The following is an 18,942-nucleotide window of genomic DNA, read 5'->3' on the forward strand; positions in this document are numbered from 1 at the left end:
ATCAAGCAATTATTACTGTAAAACCATGGACAAAGAATAACTGGGGACCGGAAGGGTGATTTTTAACTGTCTCTTTCATAAAAATAATCCTAGAATAAAACCATTTTGCTCCTGCTTTTCTTTACCTCTTAGGTGCTTTATTCCCTCAGGCCTGTTAGCCCCACTTCAATTAGTTTACATGATTAGAAGTTAACTCGCAGGCATTGCTATATTCGAATTACCAATAATAAAAGAAAACCTACATGAAATGTAACTTACCCATTTATTTTTCCTTAGTTGGCCAACTATTCCAATGACATCCTAAACAGTTCTGATGACTTCCAACTAATAAAACCTGTTAAATTGTACTTTAAATCCAAAGGTCTTTTTACACAAATATTTACCTTAAAATCAAGTTCCACAACTACACAGAAACATTTTTAGCTGTGGTTTCTTTAAAAATGCATTCTTTAAAAATGAGAAGGTGTACAAAGTATATGACAAGGTCCCTTTAAAAAAATGAATGGACAGAGCATTGAGAACAATCTGTACTGGCAAGGGACAGAGATGATCTAATAGGTCTTTTCCGTCTCTAACTTCTGTGATTTCAGGATTTTTTTATTCCTGCAGTAATACTGTGAGTTCAACAATTTCTCAAAACTATTATTAGTTACCAAGGAAACCCAAAATGTTTGCAGAAATAAATAAGCAAATGGACTGAACCTAAACAGCAGGCTTCTCTTGCTTCCCATTTAATAATCTTACGGTGGCGTCATATTATCAATTCTTCATTCTCTCCAAGTCAGTCTGTTCACCTACTGGCGGCTCACTAGCGTCCCACAGCCAACTCATAGCGTCCCCCGTACAGCAAGACCAGAAGGTCTCTGATGAACGGAAGATTCTCTATTAAACACAGGCTTCCTTGCTTCACTTGCTGAAGAACAAAATCCACGGCCACACCGGGGGCCCAGCGGGCAGTGACTGACTTTGTGACTACTGACTTTGTGACTACCACTTCCAGGGAAAATATGCAAATATGTGCTTTTAAATAATCCAATGTCTACAAAAAGCCATGAATACAATTAAAATATATTTAGTAAAGGTAAAAAGATAAGTAATACACATATATGTCCATAGTATGAAAACAATAATGCTTTACAAATATTTAGAAAAAGACTGAAAATGTAGTGTATCAAATTATAAGTAGTTGGCAGTATTTATATAGTTGGACTAGGTGTAAATGTCTTCTCGTTTTCTACATTTTGCAAATTTTCATGGGGCACGGAAGTATTTTAAAATTAATTTTTGAAGCCAAAATATAGCATTCACTTTAATGTTAATAAAGGGTTTTCTGTTCCCTAATAACACCTCTGACACTGGTGCTGTAATGAGCCCAAGTTAGGTCTCAAGGGTATTGGTCCCTATTTTAAAATCAAGTGAGCTGGAGTATGAACAGGGACTGTTGAAGAGCCTCAAGACACTTCACTGACTAGGGAGGCCTGGGGCAGGAGGTTTATAAACGAGAGCAGGAGTCCCCAAACTTTTTACACAGGGGGCCAGTTCACTGTCCCTCAGACTGTTGGGGGGCCGGACTATAAAGAAAAACTATGAACAAACCCCTATGCACACTGCACATATCTTATTTTAAAGTAAAAAAACAAAACAGGAACAAATATAATATTTAAAATAAAGAACAAGTAAATTTAAATCAACAAACTGACCAGTATTTCAATGGGAACTATGGGCCTGCTTTTGGCTAATGAGATAGTCAATGTCCGGTTCCATATTTATCACTGCTAGCCGTAACACATGATATGACGCGCTTCCAGAGCTGTGATGCATGCGTCCCGCGTCACCGGAAGTAGTGCTGTACATGAGTGACACCGCGCTTTGCGGCACTGCCACATACAGTACTCACTGACCACCAATGAAAGAGGTGCCCCTTCCAGAGTGCGGCGGGGACGGATAAATGGCCTCAGGGGGCCGCATGCGGCCCACGGGCTGGGCCGTAGTTTGGGGACTCCTGACCTAGAGGATCTGTATGTTAATCCAAGTTTCCTGCAGACCCTAAACTGCTGGTGAAAGGCTCTCAGTGCACAGAAAGGCTCTCAACAGGACGTGCTGCGCTGCCCGGGGCTATCTTTTGTGTGATCATTTCTGTATACAGAGCTAGGCAGATGCCACCTGGGGTACAGAAAGAAGAGTGTAGGAAACAGGGTAGTTAGAAAACTGTCCCCAGAGTGGAGAGAAGGTCTTTTACCCCTCAGACCTTCCTTCTGGCTCCTTGTTCTGAAGGTGCCCACCTGTGCGCTCAGTCCCTTCAACCTTCCTCCTGAACTGTGTGGCAGCAGAGGAGCGATCAGCACTGGATCCGCGGAAGGTATGCCCAGTGCTCAGAGGCAAAGCTGCTTTGCAAGAAGGCTGCCAGCGAGTGTCAGAACCCGCCCTGAGATGAAATACCTCGGTGCCATAAGCACACACTCTGGCCGATGAGCTGCAGCCTAGTGCCAGGCAGGACCAGGCCTTCTCCCGTGCATCCTGGGTCTGTCCTCACTCCGTTCAGCTTCTCCTACCGGGCCTCGCCCCTAGTAAGAATTGTTGTTTTTCTTCGCATGTTACAGCGTTTCCACATATACTATTTTATAGAGGTAAAGGAGCAAATGTGTCACAAAATTAGCATTATCATCCCATACCCTGCAGCAGAACTTTCAGGGAGCAGTGCACATCACCCCTTGCTGATGAGAGAAGCAGTAATGAAAACTGAGGACAATCGCAAGGAAGGTTCAGTTAATTACGAATACTGCTTCTTGGGCACTACTGGGATGACAGACTGGCATACTTCACTAGCCGCAAGAAGAAACAAAGGCAGAGAGGCTGGACAGGAAGGAAGTGACTTCGAAAAGAGGAACTGGCTTTGCCATGCTGGTAACATGCTAATGGTATTTTGAAACATTTAAGTAACAAGGACATTGTGGACATTACTAATACTAGCTGCTGTGGTCATTCTAATAACTTGGCATTAGCGTTAACCATGGGAAACTGTCAATATTCAACTGTTTTTGACTAACAAAAGTGACTTCATACAGTTCAATCAAATCAATACATCTTCATTTCCAGTCTTACAGCCTACAAACCTTCTTCCACATTTAGAAGGCAACCAGACGGGTAGAAAAATTCCTTTACATTATTTCCAAATAACCAACCTACTGCTGATTCGAATCATAAATCCAGATCACTAATTGAAGAAAGGACTTGAATTTGTAGGTATGCTTATTTGTAAGAAATTCCTGATTATAAAAGAAGAAGAGTCATATAGCAATTGGGAAGTAAAATTTTATCAGCCGAGACTGGTCATAACTCTATTTACTCTTTTCATAATAAATTTATGTCAGAAGCTAAAAGAACAAAAATACATCTCAAAGAGAATGTTGGTAGAAAGAGGGAAAGAAAGACAAGTCTACCGCTCAGCTCATGTGGCCAGGGAAGCACAGATGCCCATAGCTGGCTGGAGCTTGTGACACAAGCCCAGTGTGTTCTCATGTCAAAGACCCCCTTCCTCAAGACCCTTGACGTTCATCTGTTGGAAAATTGTCATAACATTAGGAATTTACTACAACAAGCCAAGTTGCTAACATCCTCAAGAAAACGGTCTTAGTAAACGCACAGATCCAATGTGGATAATACTCCCTAGAGCTATTCAGTGCACAGTCAGGGCAGCTCTGGTGTGCGGCCAGCGAAGAGGCTGGCTCTTGGTTTTCCTAGTTCAACATTCAGTCTGGAAAACAAAAATACAAACTTCTCAATTAAAAAAGAACCCTTCTCTTTTTAAAATTTTTATTTATTGATTTTAGAGAGAAAGGAAAGGGGGCAGGGGAGGGGAGAGAGAAGGAGAAGTAGAGGGAGGGAGAGAGGGAGAGGGGAAAGACAGGAATACCGATCTGTTCCTGGATGTGCCCTGGCTGGGGACTGAATCGGCAACTTCTGCACTTCGGCATGAAGCGCTCACCAACCAAACTATCCGGCCAGGACAGAACACTTCTTTATCAGCAACACGTATGAGAGATTCTGAACAAACCATTAACAGAAGAGAAGACTAATGTTGGTTTGGATCCTTGCATTTATTACTTTACTAGCAGTGTGACCTTGGGCAAGTCATTTTATCTTTCCAAATGTGTTTCTTCGCTTGAAATTAGTACCACCTCAACATATGTTGTGCAGATTAAATGAAGGAGTGCATATAGAGCACTAAGTACAGTGATTGGCCCATGGATTTGAATTAAAAGCCCAACAAATGAGAGTTAATGTTAGCTTCTGAAGAGAGTGGCCACATTGCAAAACCCCAGTTGGAACACTGACTCATATTTGGATCAGAAAACGGTACTTCAGGGAGTAACAGTACCAGGCAAGGCACACAAGGAGTAGGAGTCCTAATCTTCTTTTCTTTTGCCTTAAAAGCCCTAGACAACTGTTGTGTCCACTTACCTTCTCCATTCTTCAGTTACCTCGGCTGAAGAAAAGGAGAAAAATAATACAAATTTTACAGGGGAACTGGGAAGTCAAAAGAACTAACATAAATGCAAAACATGAGTACACAAATGTGAGTAAGAGATACCGTATTTCCATGTGTAAGATGCTCCAATGTGTAAGGCACACCTTAATTATGGGGCCCGAAATTTGAAAAAAAAAATGTATTACACAAAGATTGATTTCAAGTTTTATTCATCATAAAATTCATACAACTCATCACTATCAAAACTCCCATCCATTAGCTCGTCCTCACCTGTGTCTGATGACGAATCACTGTCTTCGTATATTGCCTCGTTCTCAGTTCAATCTATAGCATTTGAAATGCTACACTTCTTAAATGACTTGACAACCACAGTATAAGACGCACCCAGTTTTTAAACCCCAAATTTTTCAGACAAAGTTGCATCTTAATACATAGGGAAATATGGTAAAAGGAAGTCAAATGTTAAGAAATGTCTGTGCTCATTTAAGGGGAAAAGGAGGCAAAACAAGTTACAAATACAGGTATTAGCTTTAAGTAAAGGTACTTCGTTACTTTGAGATTTGGGTGTTTATGCTTCTTGAAACTTTCATAACATTCATTTCATCTCATATTACTTATAATAAGTCAAATCTAGCATAAAAGTCTAGAAAGGATGTTTAGTAAGCACAAGATAAGCATAGGACCCAGGTTCGAAACTCTGAGGTCTCCAGCTTGAGTGCAGGCTCATCTGGTTTGAGCAAGGCTCACCAGCTTGAGCCCAAGGTCGCTGGCTTGAGCAAGGGGTCACTCGGTCTGCTGTAGTCCCCCAGTCAAGGCACATAAGAGAAAGCAATCAATGAACAACTAAGGTGCCATGACGAAGAATTGATGCTTCTCATCACTCTCTCTTCCTGTCTGTCCCTATCTGCCCCTCTCTCTGACTCTGTCTCTGCCACAATAAAAAGAAACAAACAAACAAACACAATTTATATGAAAAGTGGGGGTTAGTTTAACTTAGGCTTTTCAGTAGACAAGTAGAATGATCTAGAATTGTCTAAGTGAGCCCACAGGTCAGCAATAATGCATTTATTTTTATGCCCGGCATCCTTTTCCCACACCGTTTTAATTAACTGTACATTCTCTGCAACCAGCCTTTCTTCACTCCACACTACGAAAAAGAAACAAGCACATTTTCATTATTCTTGTTTGACAAAACATGTGGAAACAATAGTTCTATAGACATGTGTACATCATAATAGGAAGCAATCCTATCTTAATGTAATTTAAAAAGAGTTAAATAGACTCAAGTTGTTAAAACTACTTAATTCATTTGAAGTTTCCAAATAAGGCAGCCACAAATCTAATTTATTTAGTAGATTCATATAGTTGGCTAGGACTTCAGACATTGCTTCTCTTATTGATGTGTAAAGTAATTAGAAAGCTCAATCTTTTCATTCAGTAGAATTTAGTTAGCTTCCTTTTTCTGTTCATGTCTTTATTTTTATTTTGTTTGCTGGTCGAACAACTGGATTAGTACTGGTTCTAAAGTTCTATTTTTATACTTTACCTTGGAAGTACAGTACAGAACATCTAATTTCTTTAATAAATATTTCCCCTGCCAAATAAACTGATTAGTTTTAAGTACTTTCATTAAAACACAGGCAAGCAGAAATGAGGAATGAAGAGGTTCTTTCAGGAAAAACACTGAACAAATAAGATTTCATCTGGCCTTCCCATCATCACTTGAGGAATTGTATGGTAGTTACATCATCAGGAAATAAAATACTATTCTCTGAGGACCCCTACTCTTTACAAAGAGGAAAGAAAAGGTTTGAAGTCTAAATCACCCCCAGAGATGTCTCAAAAAAAAAAAAAAAAAAAGAAAAGAAGAAAGAAAAAAAAGACTTCTGGCTTTCCTCTCCTGTTTCCCCTCAGCAACTGGAAAAAAAAAAAAGGAAAAAAATGTATTTACAAAAGTTTAAATAGAATAAAAGGATGTGTTTGTAAAGTATGTGATTGTCTAACCAAAATACAAAATAACACTGAATATAAACTGTAAGTGAATAATAATAAAAAGGAACAGAATGTGTATTTAAGAATCCGAAGCAGTAACAGAAGACTTGGAGTCGCAGAGCAGAGAGAGAAAAGTTACAAGCCTATCGAGCATGACCCCCAACGACTTGGTTCACCCGGCAGGAGGGCGCAGGGGTCCCGGCCCGCCACCCATTCCTCTCTGCGGGGAGCCCGGGACCCACGCTCGGTTCACACGGTCCCAGAGTCGGCGGAGCCTGGGCGCGCAGCGGCACCGCCACCGCGGGTCTGGCTGTCACCGGCGCCCCCGCCGCCCCCGCCGCACACGCGGAGCGCCTTATAAGGCAGCGCAGTGACGTAACGCCCATAGGCCGGGCGCGCTCGGCGCCCAGCTCGCATTGTTCGGGCGACTCCCGGAGCGCGCACAGCCCGCTCGCAGCGCAGCCAGCGCGGTGCGACCGCGGCCCCCCGCCTGGCCCGGCGCAGGCAGCTCAGGTAAGCCCGGGAGAGCCGCTCCGCTCCAGCCAGGGGCACTGCTGTCAGAGCCAGGCAGAGGGTAGGTGGCTTTTGAAGTTATTAGCACCACAAACTGCAGACAGGTTTCGAAAAACGCGTCCAATGAACTCTAGGTTCAGAACTTTTCCAACTCCTACAAAATTTGAAAGTAAAAGTTTTCATCGATGGAGAAAACAGATTTGGGGTTTAATTTTAAATGTTGAAAGGTGTGCGATGACTATATATATTACATAGACTTTCAAAGTGAGCTACACATTGAATCCTGATTGTATTAAAAAATCTTTGGGAAAAGGGTGGAGGGGAGTATATTGTAACACAACTCTTATCTCCTGCTCTTCTCTCTCCTGGGACTAAAATTCCCTTAAGTTTTACAAGAGCAGAGTTCGAAACACTGCCACACGCTAGTGGATTTGTTAGTGAACATCCTCCGCCCCAAAGCCTTTTGTAAATCTTTACATAAAAGACTAGAAAACTCTTGTTGGAAATACATGCTGTAATTAAGGGAAATGTAAGTCTTTAAGTTAGAAAAATTCTTACAAACGCTATTCTGTCTTGAAAGCATACGTCAATTTGCACAAGGAAGTAATTATAACTTTTTACGTCAACTCCAGTCAGTGGATAAAGGACAAACCACTAAAATTAAAGATGAACTAGTTTCTCTAGATTAATATTTTGGACAATAGTTTATCTACAAAACTTATTGAAAAGATAAAGCCTATAGAAGAGTTTTGTTACTCAGTGGCATTTTGAACCACAATTAGTTACATCTAAACCCTGAAGAAGCTATTACTATAAATGTACCCTTACAGTATGATAAGTGAACACTTGGTAGATGCTGAAAATCTACACATTTTACTTTACTTTTCAGAAAAATCAGCAGAGAAATTAAAATATGCTATGTTAATTTTAAAACATTGGAATAGGAGATGAGAAGTTGATTTATTCTTTATTTGATCTGAACATATACTGTAAAACAAAACTTAAGAAATTGTAACAGAATTATTTCCCTTTTTAAATAGCCTTTATCATTTTAAACATAACATTTTTATATGCTTAAAATTCGAGATATATCCTGTGTTTCTAGTAATTCCTGTGTGAGTTTTCTGAAAGTATATGACACTGGTGCCTATCATTTTTGTTCGGTAGGATTTTGGGTTTTTTTGCTAATTCTGTTTAGAGCAATGCAAGACTTTGGTTTTAGTATTCTAAAAGAAAAATTACATGTTATTTGTTCTGAAGATAGGCTATATAAACTGCTGGTTAGTGCCATGAAGTAGGATTTCCCTAAAACTATTATTTCAAATCTAGGGAAGCCTACCATAATGAGAAAAGAGAGAGGCCAACACCCCCCCCCCCCCCCGTCACTGTGGAGAAATACAGAATATGCAATAGAAAAGTTGTTTATTTGATATAAACTGTAATTGGACACTGAAAAATTCCTGCCTTGGGAAAAAGGTATTCCACTCTTTTAAATCTAACAGAGGAGGGAAACAGAAACCATCAATTACTGTTTCAGTTATACCCAAAGTACCATCTGTACCATAAACTATAGCTCAACTGTTGAAAATCATAACCTCTATCAAAGCTCTCACAGCTGTGTTTCCGAGTCTGCATTTTATTTTTTTTTAATAAAGGGCAAGCATCAGTTTTGAAAAAAATTTTTAAATGACACACTTCAATATTCCCTTTTATTAACTTAAAAGCATGTTCAAGGAACAATTGCCCATTAAGACCCTTTTTAAAACTCAAAGGTAAACAAGATTATCATGGATACGTAATGTCACAGTGACTCTCTTGTGGGTTTCTTAGTCCTTGGGACAATCTGCATGATGGGGGAAAAGTTTTAGATAGAATGAACATAAATTTTTACATTTTCAAATAAAGCATACATTAATTTTATGCTTAAATTCATTTCCCCTTTTCTGGTGATTATGATTAACTGTTAAGCCCCTGGTATTTTGTGATATTTTCCTAATGCTGTGATGGAGTCTATAGTAACAGCCAATATAAAAACACAAACCAAGCTCTGAGCTTTCTAATTCGCAAGCCCACTTGCAATAACCACCAACTTGCTTTGTCAAAAGGCTGGAAGTTTTGTTTTAGGGCTCTCTGCAACCCTTTCCCCTTCCCCCAAAAAGTGTCTTTGGTAATAAATGGATTTGGGGGTGAAATGAAATGTGGGAGGAAGAATAAAATTCCATTAATTCTTTTTAAGTCATGTTCTGTCTATATCTAGTGCTTCGGGGCAAAGTGAATGCTTTTACAAGATGAAGAGAGAAAAACACATAGCCTCTTATTTAAGGGAGAAAGAAGGGGGCCAGGAAAAGAACTGTTTACAAAAGACTGAATATTGTGGCGTAATAATCATAGGATGTAAAGCTACATTGGTTTCAACCTGCTTCAGAAACTGAAATCTGTTGTTCATATTATCTTTAAAGTCATTATCTTTAAAAAATGTAACACACCTTACCTATTCTCTTGGGCATATCATTCATTTTAAATGTTTTTAGTTTAATTTTTATTTGACTATGAATTTAGCTTTAATTTATACGGACTGTTTAGTTTTTGTAAATGATGTTTAAATAAGAATTTAGAGATGGAGACACAGCATATGCAGCCAGTATCACAAACTATCAAAGCAATCTTTCTATGACTGCTTCTGCCATCACTAGAGTATTTCTGGGCCACCAACCCAAACCCTGTGCTTGATGTGTGCTCCAAAGAACCTCCTCTGGCTGGTCATTGCTACTCTGAATTTTAGGGGCACTAAATGCCTAGTGGGTCATCAGCAACACTGTTGTAAGCACTCCTACATCCCTCTTTTTCTTAAAAACAAGATTTAAGGTTCTTTCTTCCTGGACTTCTGCACTAACCTTATCTCCAGCTGGGAAAGAAAGCTGGACAAAGGAAAGTGGGAAGGCTCGCCAAAGCAAGTCCCATGGTCCTTTTTCAGATACGGGGAAGCACTCCCCTTTCATGACTGCTCTCTCAGATACTTTAGCAGATTAAGGCAGGACAGCAGCAGTTTTATTTCTGAGTCCCAAGAACAGAGAATAACACATCAGTAGTGTTTTTTCTCCAATCTGACCATCCTCACATTTCTATGCCCCACTGGTTCCAAGGGAAGAATAAATCTTAAAGATACAATTATAATTTTTTTATAACAACTTGGGGGCGGGTAGAGAGGTACACAGAGGAATAGGCAGATAAGTGTATTATCGGGACCAGTAAGGGTATAGACAAACACACACCCAACTCCTTGTTTCTGCTTATGATAACTACTGATTTTAGCATAAAGGACAGTTATTACCAGTAAAAGACAGCATATATTATGTCATCATGGGCAACACTCAGCTCCACAGATGTGAGTTCGAGAAGTGCCCTGACAGGTTCTTCTGTACGGACGGACATGGGCTGCTCTGGGGCCCAGAGGAAAATTATAATTCCTCTCACATCTGGCAGGAAATGTCCACCGAGTTTTATAACTCTAAGAGGTCTTGGAGGCCATCTGATCCAAGTGCCTTTCCTTACGAAGTTAATGTCCACAGTGTGACTTCTTTCAGAGACACAGAGCTTCTCAGAGGCAGAGGCAGAGGCAGGGCCCTTTGAATTTTGGGGCTACAGTCTTTGGTTTCTCCTTAAATTAGTGGCAGGAAGAGAGGAAGACAAGCCCCAGGTATCTTGACCCTGTAAGTTAATGTAGATCTAAAACCCATTTAAAAAAATGTAATCAAAGTTCCTGTTAATAAGTATAGGATGCAGGAAGGCAGGGGAGAGGACGGGGTGAAATCAATCCAGTTCAAGCAGGCTAGACAATGGAAGGGAGGTGATAAAGAGAGTACGGGGAAACAAATAAAAATGTACTTCGAGGTTCTCTGGGTGGCAAAGCTCACGCTCTGCTTGGAGGCTGAGGTGCCCGGGAAAGCGTGTGCTCTGTAGTCAAAGACATTTATGTCTGAACCACTAACTTGACAAGTGACTTTTTCTCTGCATCTTCCACCCGAGCATTCTGCACTCCCCAGACCTCCCTAACAAGCAGGTTCCCTTTCAAACTGAAGTGACTCAGTACCTTAAAAACAACCTCCCCAAAACAGCACGGGAAGTTACCTATGAAAGGTGTAAGTTCCTGGTACTGACCCTGCTTTACTTTCTTTCCCGCCATGCACTGCTACATGACATCAAATTACACATTTTGTTTTATTTGTTTATTGTCTGTCTGCTGGACTGTAAACTCCTTGAGGGTGAACTGTGCAACCAACTTATTCCTAGCACAGAGCATAGCGCCCTAGCTATAGTCAGTTGGTGTGTCAGATAAATGTACAAACAAATAAATTACAATCTAGAAGCAAGCTTCTTCTTTGGTAAGAAAAGAGTATTTCTGAAAACAGAGGGTGAAGAAGGACCTCTTCTAGATTTTATTCAGGAGCCCAAAACAAATCTTTGCCACTATCTGAAGTAACGACATAGAACTGACTCGCAAACATAAAAACCAGCAAACAAATTGGGATCAGACGAAGTCAAGACAGTACAGTACCTGTTGTGGAGGCCAACTAAGTCAGATGCCTCTCTGTTCACTGCCAACCTCCACCTACTGACTTTAACTTCCTCCCAAAATGATGAGATCAAGGTAGTGAAAGAGTACCAGGTTGATCGCCCAGGGGCATGGAATGGACTCTATAGCAGTGGTCCCCAACCTTTTATGGGCCATGGACTGGTTTAATGTCAGAAAATATTTTCACGGACTGGCCTTTAGGGTGGGACAGATAAATATATCACGTGACCGAGACAAGCGTCAAGAGTGAGTCTTAGACGGATGTAACAGAGGGAATCTGGTCATTTTTTAAAAAATATCGTTCAGACTTAAATATAAATAAAACAGAAATAATGTAAGTTATTTATTCTTTCTCTGTGGACTGGTACCAAATGGCCCACAGACTGGTACCGGTCCGCAGCCCGGGGGTTGGGGACCACTGCTCTATAGCAGCATATGAAGGAGCTGAGTATAGTGGTTTTGTCTTTAATGAAGGGTAGATTCCTGTTTTTCCCTGATCTCTGTACCTCGACTGAAGACCTGGAAGATACAGTCATCGAGTCCAGTTTGTCCTAATAGTAACTAGAAGCCTGCAGACTGCCATTTCCCGGTCATGCACTTCAATTCCAAAGTTTCCGTGGATAGTCCTGTGCATCTGCCAGGTTTTACAGGAAAGAAAAAAAGTGATTTTCCTACAATTTTTTAAATATGTAGCACCAGTGTCAACCTATAAAGCCAGCCGAGGGCTCGGGACTCCTCAGAAGCAGCAAACATTTACTGAGCATGTGCCAGACATCGTGCTGAGCACACGGCAGGACCATAGAGCCAGGCATCGTGCTGAGCACATGGCAGGACCATAGAGCCAGGCATCGTGCCGAGCACGCGGCAGGACCGTAGAGCCAGGCATCGTGCCGAGCACGCGGCAGGACCGTAGAGCCAGGCATCGTGCCGAGCACACGGCAGGACCGTAGAGCCAGGCATCGTGCCGAGCGTGCGGCAGGGCCGTAGAGCCAGGCATCGTGCCGAGCGCGCGGCAGGACCGTAGAGCCAGGCATCGTGCCGAGCGCGCGGCAGGACCGTAGAGCCAGGCATCGTGCCGAGCGCGCGGCAGGACCATGGAGCCAGGCATCGTGCCGAGCACGCGGCAGGACCGTAGAGCCAGGCATCGTGCCGAGTACGCGGCAGGACCGTAGAGCCAGGCATCGTGCCGAGCGTGCGGCAGGACCGTAGAGCCAGGCATCGTGCCGAGCGCGCGGCAGGACCATGGAGCCAGGCATCGTGCCGAGCGCGCGGCAGGACCGTAGAGCCAGGCATCGTGCCGAGCGCGCGGCAGGACCATGGAGCCAGGCATCGTGCCGAGCACGCGGCAGGACCATGGAGCCAGGCATCGGGCCGAGTACACGGCAGGGCCATTGAGCCAGGCATCGTGCCGAGCGCACGGCAGGGCCGTAGAGTCAGGCATCGTGCCGAGCGCACGGCAGGACCGTAGAGCCAGGCATCGTGCCGAGCACGCGGCAGGACCGTGGAGCCAGGCATCGTGCTGAGCACACGGCAGGGCCATAGAGCCAGGCATCGTGCTGAGCACACGGCAGAGCCATAGAGCCAGGCATCTTGCCAAGTACACGGCAGGACCAGAGCCAGCAACCAGGCTCTCTGCACACTGCACCGTCTTAACCCAGTCACACCCACTAGCACTAACACTGTGGTGATGATAATAAGAACTAATCAGATCACCAGCAGCTCTTGCATAAAGGCTCCAATCACGGTCCTGGGCTTTCTTATTGGACTGGTAAAGCCATGTAGATAAGACAGGTCAGTTGTACATAAAAATTAAGTATGGAGAAACAGTACAGGACCATTTATTTATTTTTAATTATTTTTATTTATTCATTTTAGAGGGGAGGGAGGGAGGGAGAGAGAGAGAGAGAGAGAGAGAGAAGGGAGGGAAGAGCAGGAAACTTCAACTCCCATATGTGCCTTGACCAGGCAAGCCCAGGGTTTTGAACCGGCAACCTCAGCATTCCAGGTCAACTCTTTATCCACTGCACCACCACAGGTTAAGCAGTACAGGACCATTTAAAAAAATTCAACAGATTTTAGTCTTCAAACTTGCTTACTAGTGACACTAAATTGACATGGACAAACAGTGTTATCTCAATGGAAAGACTGAAGAGTAGGAAGAATGGCTCGTTAAGTACGAATTCGACTCTTCTAAGCTTTGGGTAGCCCTGGGTTCCACAAACCTAAAAAAAAAAGGGCACAATGTCATCCACCGTAAGTCTCTTTCAATACTGGGAAAGACAGAGTAGTGGGCATTAACTAAGGGAGTTCTGATCAAGTAGAGCCAAAGACTATACAAAAATATAAGCTGCTGATTATATCATTACCAAGACAGCTCAGCTAAAACAAATGGGAGGAATGGGAGGGGAAAAGTCCATGCTTGGAGGAAAGATGAACAAAACTGTAGCCTGTGAGAACTCCAAACCATTGTACCAAAAGCAGCCTCAAGGATGAGGTCAGCCCTCCGTGATTGGCCACTCTGACAGAGCGTAGCTGCCAGATTTATCTTATCTCATGGCCCATCGGTCTTGGAACAAAAGTTTAAAGGTGAACTAAATTTCTCTCTCTTTAAAATTCTTTTTTTTTTTTTTTTTAAGTAAATGAAAACAAAAAAACAAACCTCTGAGCAGAAATCCTAAGAGGAATGTAAAACATTTATCACATTTGGGCTGACAAGACTTAAGTGACTGCTGCTATTACATTTGAAGAAAAGGAAGTTGCTGCCTGGCCTAGGAGCTTGGAGAGAGCATGGGAAAGTTCTCAGTTCCTAGCTTTTTGCTTAAGACAAAGTGCTATGCAGTGAGATGCCGCAGAAGTCCCTAAGCCTTAACTTGTTATACTAATACCTGGGCATGGCAGAGGGGGGAAACCACTGTAGAGTTTTGTGAAAAGTAATCCCTTGCTGATAAAGGGAGGATTATCTATTCTTTAAAAAGAATATCAATTTATTATCAAGATGGTTAAGAAGTCACTATTAAAAGAAATACATTACATTTGAAATGACATGTTATCCTTCCGGCCTTCACTCAGCTGGCTCTCTGTATCGATGCGTGGCACCCTGAGAAATTTCAGGTACAGGTGAGAACAACCTTGGCAAATGATTTGGGGTTCCACTCATTTTCCCTAAAACTATGCTTCACAAGACTCTCCTTTTCCTTTCCTTTTCCTTTCCCCTTTCCTTTCCTTTCGTCTGTCTTTCTGTTTTGTTTTTTTGAAAGAGGGGAAAGGGGGAGAGGGGGAGAAGCATCAACTTGTAGTTGCTTTCACTTTAGTTGTGCATTGATTGCTTTTTGTAAGTGCCTTGACCGGGGCCGAGCCACTGTCCCCTTTTCAAGTCAGCAATCTTGGACTTGTCACCCCAGTGACCTCTGAGTTCAAGCTAGTGAGCTTTGGGATTGTGGGGACGATTCCCTTGCTCAGGATAGTGACCCCACACTGACAAGCCCATGCTCAGAGCCAGTGACCTCTGGACTTCCAACCACTGACCCCAGCGTTCTGGCTCAATGCTTTATCCACTGCGCCACCATCTGTCAGGCCACAGGATTTTCTCATAGTCCCATAAAATTCATTGGGTTGAGCAATAAATGCAAAGAATTGCAGGCAGAGTTAAAATTCTCTGGCTGGATTTCCCCCACCTAAACTTGATTTAAATTTGTATCCAAGTGATTTTCCTCGTTTCACTGAATGGTTCTCTCTCCTGAGAAGTGACGGGGACAAGAGGAACAACACCCTACTTCTGCTCTGATAATAAGTAAATTATTAAAATCTTTCAATCATTCAGCCTAAAAGGGGGTTATGTTCCCCTAAGAAATGGTTCTTCTCACCCCTCACTCATTTATTTGGTCGTTTGTACAGAGCTCAAACCCATAGAGGGGGCCAGAGAGCTATCAAATCCTTCAAAGAGCTTACAGTTAGTTTAAGAGCAAAACAAATATACCAAAGAAAGGGGGGATCAGCTGGGGCTAGACAGTTTAGGGAACATTCACGGAAAAAAATGGGAATGAAATGTTAAATAGAGGTTATTGAACAGAGCGTTCCAAAAAGGATGGCAGATTTATTCTTTGGAATTCTACTATGAAAAGGGAATCTGAGGTAAAAAGAGAAAGGCTTGAACCAGAATCGGAACATCCACACTCTGATATTTAAATCCAGCATTTGGTTGTCAGGCAACCTGTACCTTCATAGAAAGGAAGGCATCTTAAATGATTTCGGTCCTTAAAGTGAAGATTAAATCTGAGGAAGCAGTTGGCACAGGGCAGAACCACAGTAGCAATTCACTGTACCTGTTACACTCCAGCTATGCCAGTCTTCCACAGGATGGCGCTCCAGCACCATCTGGGGCTGCAGGCTTCCGCAGGCTGAGGCACAAGATTGCCTCTGGGTGAAAGAGGAGGTGCCTTAGAGCAGTGGTCCCCAACCTTTTTTGGGCCACGGACTGGTTTCATGTCAGAAAATATTTTCATGGACTGGCCTTTAGGGTGGGACGGATAAATGCACAAAATAAAATTATGCGACTGGCATAAACACTGTGGTATTTTTAAATATAATTGTCGAACTTACGAGACAAGTGTCAAGAGTGAGTCTTAGACGGATGTAACAGAGGGAATCTGGTCATTTTTAAAAAATAAAACATCGTTCAGACTTAAATATAAATAAAATGGAAATAATTTATTCTTTCTCTGCGGACCAGTACCAAATGGCCCACGGACTGGTACTGGTCCGGGGGTTGGGGACCACTGGATGCAGTCGTAAAGAGCTCATGTTCCTTTACACCCAGCCATAAAGTGAAGGAAAGGAATAAGCTTGTTGGAGAAAACCCGTGTCTCTATGCCTAAGCTCTCTGAAAAACCCACTCTGAAAAGCGAGGTAATCCTTTACCCTGAATACCCTGCTAGAAGGGAATTCCTCCTATGAGATTTTCACATGGGCATTCCTAAATATATATGTTTTAGTCATCTGAGGTAAGAAATAAGTTACTGTGTAAAGGACCAGAGAGAACAAAGGCTTAAAAGCTAACCTGAAATCTTACTGTTTTACCTTGAAAATCCTACCGTGTCTCAGAGGCACAGACATAAAACCAAATGTGTAAGACAAATCTTACAATTTGGGCGAAATAACTTATGTAAGATAATAAGGATTCTCTTTTCAGAAACTAATAGTCTAAATACTTCTTCTTAGGTGTTAATTTTCCAGTTTAATTGTACTTTCATTTTAGCATAACATTTTTAGTGTCAGACACTAAAATATTTATTTCTTCATTTTTACAAGTGTACTTATAACCTTGAACTACAACAAATGCTTCACATATAAAGAATCAAAAAGAAATCTGAATCCCATAAAATTCCAATTAGGGTTTCCATATAATTATGGACCATTGAGACTTGACAAAATCTTTTGATAGAATAAAACATACATTTTTGAAATGTGAATTTGTACACAATGCTAAGGGAAAGAAGGGAGGAAAGGACTTTAATGTTTTGTGGGGGTTTTTATTCTGTGAATCTGAGATTTGAGGATATCAAAGGCTTTGTGAACCTTAGAGATGAAATCGTACTGCTTTCCCCACTTTGCAGCTCAGGTAACAGGCATATGAGGCAAGGTCACAAGAGTTAAAGTCAGTAGAAGATTTTGGTCTGATATTCTCTGTCCTTTGGTTATGTAGCTTTTCTGAATGTGGCTTTTCTGTTATTTGAGAATTGGGGTTTTCCTTTTTTCTTTTTTAGCTGTGAATGAGTGAACCTTAAAAGTGAGGTATAGTGAAGTCAGTACTTTTTTCAACCACGTAAGTGCAAACCTGAAATAGGTGGCCTTCCCTTAGAATTCAAATCACCAGATAAGATATGGTCAGGGCCAAAATGGATGTGCATTCATATAACACATACATGAGGTACACTAGAGCCTTTTCTTTAGTTCTGCTATAAACAGAATTTCTCCCAGAGAGAAACAACTAGATGGATGAAGCTCTTGTTCCAGCGCTAACCCAGCAGCAGACCAAGGGCCAAGGGAAGGGAAGTGAACATTCAGTGCTCTCATCTCTAGCAGGCCTGCCTCTGGAACATTTGGATGGAACTGCCCTTCACTACCAATCATATAAATAAAAATGTAAATGTTTGTTTGTTCAAAATCTTAAATCTCCGAAAATTCTTCACCAATTGCTCTGAAATTTTGACACAATGTTGCATTCAAATACGCATGTGTTTTTGTTTTTATATACTTACTATTATATGGATGTCACACCTGTGACAGGTAAAGACATGATTTTTTGAAAAACAGCGCCATCTGTTGAACATAAAAGCAACATACACTATACTAAATATTTTGCGATTCCATTTCAATGTTATGGGAGAAATAGAAATTGCATATGGCTGAAGATATTTTCAGTCAAATACACAAGGAAAATTCAAATATGAACATGGATTTCACAGCAGAAATCTACAACAAAGCGTTGGTAATGACTGAAGATTTGTACTTAGAAATCGCGAACAAAGTTCTCAACTGGGAATGCCATCACCGAATTGATCTCCTGCTGCTTTGTTTAATGTAGAATTGCGTTGTGAACAAAATTACTACATGGGTGATCTTTTGTCGTATGTGCAATCAAATATTCCTAAGCTAACGCTTGAGCAAAAATGCATTTACTATCAAATAATGCAAACTGTCAATAACGGGGTTGGAGAAACCTTCTTAGATGCGCCAGGAGGAACTGGTAAAACGTTCCTAATTAGATTGATTCTGGCAGCAATTCTATCCCAAAATGACATAGCCTTAGCTCTTGTGTCATCCAGAATAGCTGCGACATTGCTACAGGTGGAAGAACTGCTCATTCTGCTTTGAAATTGCCATTGAACATGCAATTCATTGAAACTCTCACGTGCAACATTTCCAAAGCATCCGGCATGGGAAAAGTATTGCAGAAACGCAAACTTATTGTTTGGGATGAATGCACAGTGGCGCACAAAACATCGCTCGAGGCTCTTGATCGATCATTGCAAGATTTGTGTGGAAACATCAGACCATTTGGGACTGCATTAATATTGCTTGCAGGAGATTTCAGGCAAACATTACCTGTAATTCCTCGATCAACACCAGCAGATGAAATAAATGCTTGCCTGAAATACTCTACTTTGTGGCAACACGGTAAAGACGTTAAAATTAACTACAAATATGCGTGTCCAGCTGCAAAACGATCGATCAGCTGAGATATTCTCATATCAATTGCTGGAAATTGGGAACAGAAAGGTGCCGGTTGATCTGACCTCAGGACGAATTTCATTGCCTCATAACTTATGCAATTTAGTGATGTCAAAAGGAGAATTGGTTGAAAAAGTATTTCCCA

General features: G+C 41.7%; 2 protein-coding genes across 7 annotated transcripts in view; one reads left to right on the forward strand and one right to left on the reverse strand.

The window, feature by feature from the left end:
* CMSS1 (cms1 ribosomal small subunit homolog) overlaps positions 1–18,942 on the reverse strand; it is a 419,693-nt gene that overhangs the window by 352,086 nt on the left and 48,665 nt on the right. The window contains exon 1 of one of the 4 annotated variants that reach the window (XM_066347863.1): positions 259–278. The exons of the other annotated variants lie outside the window; for them this stretch is intronic. Coding sequence (XP_066203960.1) covers positions 259–262 — 4 coding nt within the window. The 5' untranslated portion in view covers positions 263–278. Of the gene's footprint in view, positions 1–258; positions 279–18,942 lie in introns of those variants that run through there. 4 annotated transcript variants of the gene reach the window in all.
* Positions 1–18,942, forward strand: part of FILIP1L (filamin A interacting protein 1 like) — a 317,903-nt gene that overhangs the window by 258,656 nt on the left and 40,305 nt on the right. The window contains exon 1 of one of the 3 annotated variants that reach the window (XM_066347857.1): positions 6,887–6,994. The exons of the other annotated variants lie outside the window; for them this stretch is intronic. The gene's annotated coding sequence lies outside the window, so the exon portion shown is untranslated. Of the gene's footprint in view, positions 1–6,886; positions 6,995–18,942 lie in introns of those variants that run through there. 3 annotated transcript variants of the gene reach the window in all.

This window comes from Saccopteryx leptura, chromosome 8, assembly GCF_036850995.1.
Source record: "Saccopteryx leptura isolate mSacLep1 chromosome 8, mSacLep1_pri_phased_curated, whole genome shotgun sequence".
NCBI classification, from domain to species: Eukaryota; Metazoa; Chordata; class Mammalia; order Chiroptera; family Emballonuridae; genus Saccopteryx; species Saccopteryx leptura.